Source organism: Colletotrichum siamense (assembly GCF_013390195.1).
Source record: "Colletotrichum siamense strain Cg363 chromosome Unknown KSG_Cg363_contig02, whole genome shotgun sequence".
NCBI classification, from domain to species: domain Eukaryota; kingdom Fungi; phylum Ascomycota; class Sordariomycetes; order Glomerellales; family Glomerellaceae; genus Colletotrichum; species Colletotrichum siamense.
The window spans coordinates 5,272,036-5,279,617 of NW_023501015.1; the positions used below are offsets into that span (position 1 = coordinate 5,272,036).

At 51.8% G+C, this 7,582-nt stretch overlaps 3 protein-coding genes across 3 annotated transcripts; 2 read left to right on the forward strand and 1 right to left on the reverse strand.

Annotated features, from left to right (window-relative positions):
• Positions 1–525: 525 nt before the first annotated feature.
• On the forward strand, positions 526–2,952 carry CGCS363_v003371 (uncharacterized protein; the record flags this gene model as incomplete). Its single annotated transcript, XM_036635220.1, has 3 exons — positions 526–1,243; positions 1,341–1,454; positions 1,511–2,952. The coding sequence occupies 3 exons, from the start codon at positions 526–528 to the stop codon at positions 2,950–2,952; spliced, it is 2,274 nt and encodes a 757-aa protein (XP_036499650.1).
• Positions 2,953–4,177: 1,225 nt separating this feature from the next.
• Positions 4,178–5,284, forward strand: ssuD (Alkanesulfonate monooxygenase; the record flags this gene model as incomplete). Its single annotated transcript, XM_036635221.1, has 1 exon — positions 4,178–5,284. One exon carries the CDS (start codon positions 4,178–4,180, stop codon positions 5,282–5,284), a length of 1,107 nt encoding a protein of 368 aa, XP_036499653.1.
• A 213-nt stretch (positions 5,285–5,497) lies between these two features.
• Positions 5,498–7,582, reverse strand: CGCS363_v003373 (uncharacterized protein; the record flags this gene model as incomplete). Its single annotated transcript, XM_036635222.1, has 2 exons — positions 5,498–6,420; positions 6,478–7,582. The coding sequence occupies 2 exons, from the start codon at positions 7,580–7,582 to the stop codon at positions 5,498–5,500; spliced, it is 2,028 nt and encodes a 675-aa protein (XP_036499652.1).

The following is a 7,582-nucleotide window of genomic DNA, read 5'->3' on the forward strand; positions in this document are numbered from 1 at the left end:
TAGTATCTTCCTGTCGACAAAATGATGCGTGCGCCTGATATGCGAGACTTAGCCGGTGCGCCTGCTCACCTTTAACCACGAGGGGTTTCTTTGTGCATATGGTACCGCCGAGAACGGCCACGTCGCTGAGTCGGCACTTAACTCTCCGGGTCCGGTCGCTTAAGCGCGGGAAACAAGTCCGCTATCCGCGGTCTTTTCAGGACAACTACAATATTCATCACAACGTTACCTACATCATGATTTTCACGCCTTGGAGTATTAAACATAGTTGAAAAGGACTCGCTTGCGCTTTTGACTTTCACGAACATAGCAAATGATAAGCATGGTCTTGCACCTGCCGACTACATGTAGTTGCACAAATTCCCATGGATCAGAACTGGGGTGGATAATTACCCCTAAAACTTAGTGCAATGGAACCCCGGAGTAGTGGAGCAGCAAGAAAATGTTTCGTCGATAATTCACAATTGTTCGTTGTCAACACTCAGGTTAGCCGTCCTCTCCTCATCGTCTCCCTCTCCTCACGCCATGAAACGATCGGACCCTCTCGGGGAAGGCGATGCCCAGACCTCACGCCCCCAGGTCAAGAGGGCGAGGTCCCAAACGACTCTTGACCAGTACTTCACTCGCCCACTACCAAACAGGTCGACACCCAAAGAGACGGCCCAGCAACGCGCTGGCCTGCAAGCTCTCCCGGTCGAGTGCTTGGATAATATTTGCAGCTATCTTCATGATGAGAACTACTTTGCAAGCCTAGTCGCCTTCGCCTTGGCCAGCAAGACGTGTCACGGCGTGGCGAAGGGTTTCCTTGTTGAAACTATTAAGTTCCGAATTGAGAAGGTCCACGACACGTGGAAGTCGGAGCTCTACAAAAACAGGCTGAAAATTCAAGAAGAGACATTCCACAGCGACGTTCGATTGTGCTCCGAGGCCCTTCTTCGCGATGGAACCTTTACGTCAGTGCGTCGCCTTGTTTTGGATGACACACGAGAACTTGACTTTGTGCACGAGCCTGGTCACCGCCAGTATCGCAACATCTGGCAGCAGCCCACCTTGAGCGATTTTGAAAGGCACAAAGATGGATGCGGCTTCGAAGGGTACTTGTCGTATGATGACCCCCGTTCTTTTGAGGGTGACGAAGGACTTCCAGACGGCTATGGTTATCGTGGCCATCACGGCCTTCCTGAGTTTCACCGCAATGAGCTTGATGATGATCATTTCTGGGCTCCCTTGGCCGCTCTGGTGCGTAAGCTGTCAGCGTTGCAGGACTTACAATTCGGTTGCTCATCTCCGTTTCCCCGCTGCTTGCTCGAAGCTCTACACGAAAAGGCATATCTCTGCAGGCTATGGATTCGCAACTTTCGTCTACACAGTGCGTTGGAGGGTCCCAACAGATCCCTTGATGGACCTGACCTGGAACTGGCTAAGTCTCCTTGTTTATATGGCGTACGATGCTGGTACGTGGAGGCCGAAGTGGGTTTCGATTGTCCACGTCGAGGATGGAAACATACAGCCAATGCGTCGGTCATGGGTCACTTAACCAGGCTCTCGCCCAATCTAAAGGAGATCAGCATGCTTATGCACCGATGGCAACGCTACGAGGCTATTTCCTGGGATTCTTTTCGACATCTTCATGAGGGCGAAGGGAAGAACACCGCGGCATCTTTGGAGTCTTTGCGCCTGAAAATCATGTTTGATCCACTCACTCCGTTAGTGAGCCGCGGCGCGCTCGAGTCGTGGAGTACATGCGTGGACTTTGCTCAGTTACGGAACCTCTACCTTTCTCACTGTCCAACCTTAGAAGGGTTCCAACTTCTGTCATCCTCCGACTTTCGGTCTCTGGAGTGCCTTGATCTTAGGGTCACGAAGAAGTATCGCGATCCGGGAGAACCTGCAGATCTGGAACAAACCGAAGAAGCTCTTCGCATGGCAGTGCAACAGTTCGTTGGTGGACTTTCATCGCAGCTGTCCACGCTACGAATCACGGGCGAAAGCCGTTTCTACGAGTTTCCAGCAGGATTGGGTCACACGCTCCGGACACTAGATCTCACGAAGGGGACTGCTGAACCACTCACTATCGGCGATGTGGAGGAGATTTCCAGACTAAGCCCACTCATTGAGCATTTGGGTCTAAAGATTGCTCGCACCAAGGGTGATGCGGGAGAGGTTGCTACTTACAGAGCTCTAGGAAGGTTTTCCAACCTACGGAGTCTTCAGATCTTTCTCAATGTGACGATGCCGTACATCACAAGTTCTATGCTCAGGGAGCTAGATCTTTACGAGAAGATTGAGGAAGAATATCCCGATATTTTCAGCTGGTTACCTCCGTTTTGCAACGCTGAGGAAGAGGACAGGGAACTTGCTGATACGGTCCATCAGTTATTGAATTACCATGGGATGAGTATCTGCAATCAGTCCGATATGGATGATCGAGAAAGCGTGTACAGTCCATACAAGAAAGAACTGGTTGAAGACTTTCTCGTCAACATGGCAGTTGACGAGAAGCTGGCGCGGTCCATTTTCGGTGTCATCTCAGGGGCTGCTGCTTCTAGAAGCAAATCAATGCTGCAATCTTTGAAGTTGATAACTACTGGTTATGAGGATTTCAATATCGTGGAGGAGCGGCTCTGGGAGTATCAAGTCCCTTGGAAAACGGGATGGACGGTTGAGCGTGATCCTACAAACCTATCGAAGACTATAGTCCGGGCTGACAAACCCGGCAAATGGCCGGGCACATCACCTGATGTGCTCTTGGATTACAGGGCGGGAGGGTTGGATTTAGTCCTCCGCAGCCTTTGGAAAATACGAGCCGAGGACTCTGGGGAGAAGATGGACCCAAAGAATAATATCGGCCCATATGGACAGAAGCTGGATCGTTACGCAGAGTTGAACACCAAATTCGGGGCAAGGGGTAAATTGGATTGGGAGAGCTTCCCACTGAAGTTGAATGCTTAGGACGAGGTATTCTTGCATGAAGGCACGTATGCTCAATCCAGCTTTGCTTCATTTCGTTTCACTGTTTTCATTCCATTGGCCCCGAGTTGTACATAAAATAAGCTCACTGGGCGGTCAACTTGAAAGAGCCTCGAACGGCCCCAAGACAAGACAAGTGAAGACTATTTGTGCCCTTAAGGCTTAGGTTCAGGTACCATGAAAATTTTGCCTTGCAACTAAACAGAAAGATCAAGTTGATATCTCTGCGCTCTTGCCTTCTCCAAGGCCAAGAAAGTTACCTTTGAAAGTCCAAGTCAGCGTATGTGCCTTTCGGTCGAAAGCCTGCATCAAGACTGCACGCGTCTTTCACTGGCTGTTGCGGGACGTTGGCCAAACTACATGCTGTAGGACGCGGTTGGTCCCAGTATTATGTATGACGGGAAGGGGCTTATAGGAAAACTCGTTTCGGAGCGATAGAGTGCTCCACAGAATCATCGTCTGACTACTGCTTTAGGATGACTGTTGAGACTACTCTTCTTGTTACAGTCAAGCGTTGACGTGCTTTGCGGGGTTTAGCTAGCATCTTGTGTCGGCCTCAACAGTCGGCGAATCATGAGTTCCAGAACAATCTCGGATAAGTTGATTTGTAAGTCAGTGGCACGATTAACGCCGAGTCGGACGTTCCTGCGCCTCCCGATCATTCAAAGGGCTTCGATTGTTGGCTAAGCGTCTGTGGATTAGAGATGCTAAGTGTGGGTGGGTGGAAACGGACCCTGCGGATTGCGTGCGACCATGAAGCGGGGTAGAGCCGAACTTGATGTGCTGCTGTTGGTAGTTTCAGAAGTCGTCGGTGTGTGGTTGTATGTTCCGGCGGGCTTCCGGCGAGATCCGGGCCTTCACCGAGCGGGCTCCGCATGCATCGCCGAAGCTTTGGTCACCGGTCGCAACAAGCCCGACAACGCCAGCGACAACTTCTACCAAAAGCTCTCATCAACAAATTGGACCAGAAAATTGATCATCGCCATGCTGCCTAGATAATCACTCAGTCTGGACTGACATGGAGTTGAGGTGACATCCCACTGGAGAACCGCCTTGCCGAAATCGGCAATGGGTGTAAGGCGTGATTCCTGTGCAGTTGTCGTCATATCCAACGACGGATGTATATAGACCACGGTGCACATCATCTTCAACACTAGTGTTTTGAAGAATCTTATGCAGTAGTCCGACACAACCCTTCACACACAAGATGCCTACCGAATTCATCAGCGTAACTTTCCCCAACGCCTCGACAGAGATCAACCCGATCTCTGGCGCGGGCGTTGATCCCGAGTTCCTGGTCCGCTATGCCAGGTCATTGGATGACTACGGATTCAACTACACCCTCGTTCCCTACGGTTCTGACTCATTTGACCCTTTCACTATTGGTGCGACTATTGCTGCCGTCACAAAGAATGTCAGCGTTATCATCGCCCTGAGACCAAACACCCTCTACCCCACTGTCGCTGCCAAGGCTCTGGCAACTCTCGATCAGCTTAGCAAAGGTCGCGTCGTGGTGCACTTCATCGCTGGAGGTAGTGATGCGGAGCAAGCCAAGGAGGGTGACTTCCTCTCCAAGGACGAGCGCTACGGTCGTCTCGAGGACTACATCAAGATTCTCCGCCGCGCGTGGGAGTCTGATAAGCCCTTTGACTGGGAGAGCAAGTACTACACATTCAAGAACTTCACCAACAAGGTCCGTCCTACCAACGGCACCATCCCAGTCTCCGTCGGCGGCTCTTCAGATGAGGCGTACCGCATTGGCGGTTCCTTGGCAGACATCTTTGGTCTTTGGGGCGAGCCTCTCAAGGAGACAAAGGAGCAGATCGACCGCATCTACGGCGAAGCGGAGAAGGCTGGCCGCAAGGACCGTCCCCGTATCTGGGTCACCTTCCGTCCTATCGTTGCTGAGACAGACGATCTCGCCTGGGACAAGGCTCACCGCACGCTGGATGCTCTGAAGGGCAACATTGCCGCGGGACAGGGCAAGAACGGCCAAGACGCCAGTGCTGGGCAGCCTCAAAACGTTGGCTCGCAGCGTCTGCTTGATATTGCCAAGCGTGGTGAAGTGCAAGATCGTGCTCTGTGGTACCCCACGGTCACGGCTACCAACGCACGTGGCGCTTCGACGGCGCTTGTCGGCTCACACAAAACTGTGGTCGACTCTATTCTTGACTATGTCGACCTCGGCGCTGAGTTGATCTCCATCCGTGGCTACGACAATCTCAACGATGCCATTGACTATGGTCGCTACATCTTGCCGAGCGTCCGTTCTCAACTGGGTGGCCGTGAGAATGGCGCCAACGGAAAGCAATGAGTAAATGATGAGACATGATATCAGGTGCGAGGAGGGATAAGTGTACGAGACTTATAGAAATCAAATGAAATTCAAGTAGATGTTCAATGATCACAGGGTATCAGAACCCGCTGAAATCTCGACATAGTGTGTTTCATCTCCCCGATTGGTTTGATCCTCATTACATTCGTCAACTATCATTACATTACATCGTCAGTCAACCCTATTTAGGGCCTAAGTGATGTAGACCGGCATCCGGCTACCAAACACATCGCTCTTCTCAACTTGGATATCCTTACCATGGAAATCATGCAAAAGCAGCCAGCACACCATGCGAAACACCAACATGCACCAGATATCGCTGATCTGCTGCCCTTGATCTTTTGAGAGGGGCTCCAAGGAAGCTTCAGAGGCGATTGATCTCGCACCTCGTCCCCTTCGAGCCTGTTCGTGCTTCAAATGACGGCAGACTACTTCAATGACCCTCCTTCGGACTGAAAGGAGATAGATCTCGACCAAGACCGAGTGTCTCTCGCTCGAAGAGGCTGAGTCCAGCTTCTGAAGAAGGGAAATCTCCTTCCGACTCTCCGCGGTCTCCTCCTGTGTCTTTGGCATGGGCGAGGCCCCAGGCACAACCAACTCTTGAACCATATCCTTGGCGCTCCTGCTGGCTGGAGTTACAACAACAGTTTTGTATTCCCCATCCCTGTCGTTCAAGATACGCAATACCTCCTGGAAGTGGACGCGTACAACGTTCTGAACCAACGTAATGCGTTCTTGGTTCTTGAGAAACTCGTCGCACTTGGCGATAGCGGAGTGAAGAGACATGACAAGGTCGTTGGAGAAGATTCTTTCTTCGACATTCTGAGTGCGCCTCAGGATTGCCTCCGGTCCGTCGCGCGCCTCAAGCTCTTGAAACTTGTCTTCAATCTTGGCAGCTTCCTTGTGAATGGTGGCGACGTATGATCCGACTTCTTCACTGAACATCGCGTCACTAGAAGAGGCTTCTTTCATACCGTGGACAAAATCGCCCAGGAACGTGCGCAGTGAGAATGACTTTCTATCCCAATGCCAAATCGTTGGGTTGGGGAGCATTCGAAAGGCGGTGCCCGGGATTTGGAGGGCGACACCGGTCATGCCGAGAAGCTCAAATGCAACTAGGGCACGTTAGTATCTAGGGACAGTGTCTCGACAGTATCTTCAACGTGGCTTACTTGGAAAGAGGTGGGTGTGTCGCGTGTCAGACGTCGGCTTTCGGAAATACTTGACGGTGTTGGTATTGCAGCCGAGCACAACAAGAGTCTCCGCAATGGCTGACATGCTTCCTAGTTGCAATGTACCAATGTCCTTGGGTTCGTCTGTGTATTTGTGATTGCTGCTATTCTGCTGGCGGAATATCGTTGGGCAGTAACCAAAGCAGAGCTCCTTGACGCTGTTGTGGGGGACAACGCGGTTCTCATGGAACCAAGTCGGTCCCGTCTTCTGGAAGGTAAAGACGACTCCCAAGTCATCCACGTCGTACCCAGTGATCATGAAGCCGTTTCCTTGAGCACGGTAGCGGTCCTCGTTTCTATTGAATTCTTTCCAGTAGATTCCCAGCATGGCCGCCATCTCCACAAGATGCGAGATGGTCGTGGTGGCGTATGGCTTCTTCATGTTGTCGGGCATGCTATCCCACGACTTCTTCTTTCTCTGCATGCCGACGGTGAGGGTGTACGGGACGAATGTGCTGGTCGGATTGGGATGGCACTGCGTCTGTTCTTGCCATTGTGGGGTATGGCCGAAATACTCGTTGTCCTGCCATGTTCGCGACTCCTTCTCCATGCGCTGAATTGCCATCAAGAGCCCCAACCAGTTGGCGAGTTCGTTGTCGGCAGTATGGATAGCCTGTCGGGTGTCACCAGCCCGCAAGCTCTTGTCGATCTGGTTATACTGGTCTTGGTCCCAAGTGTATGTCTTCTTGTAGCTGTCCGGTGTTCCAACCATGTAGGTAATTTCCTTGTGTTTGTGCTCTCCCAACGGTCCCCTCGGGTTTGTCGGCGGCGCGACGAAGATGACAGGGGTCTCGAACTCGACCTCGAAGCGGAATTCGTACCATTTGAAGATGCGCCGCGTGAATTGCGCCCAATCTCCCATGACCTTTGGTGTGCATGATGAATACCCCGTAGCTGACGCATAATACTGCTGCAGCGCTTGGAAAATGGCAATGATGAACGCGAGGACGGAGATGACCAACGCGACAACGGCCACGATCAGCTCGAGGTCGTCGTCTTTTCCGCCACCTCCAACCCCACTGCTGTCAGTGCTGTTTGACGACAT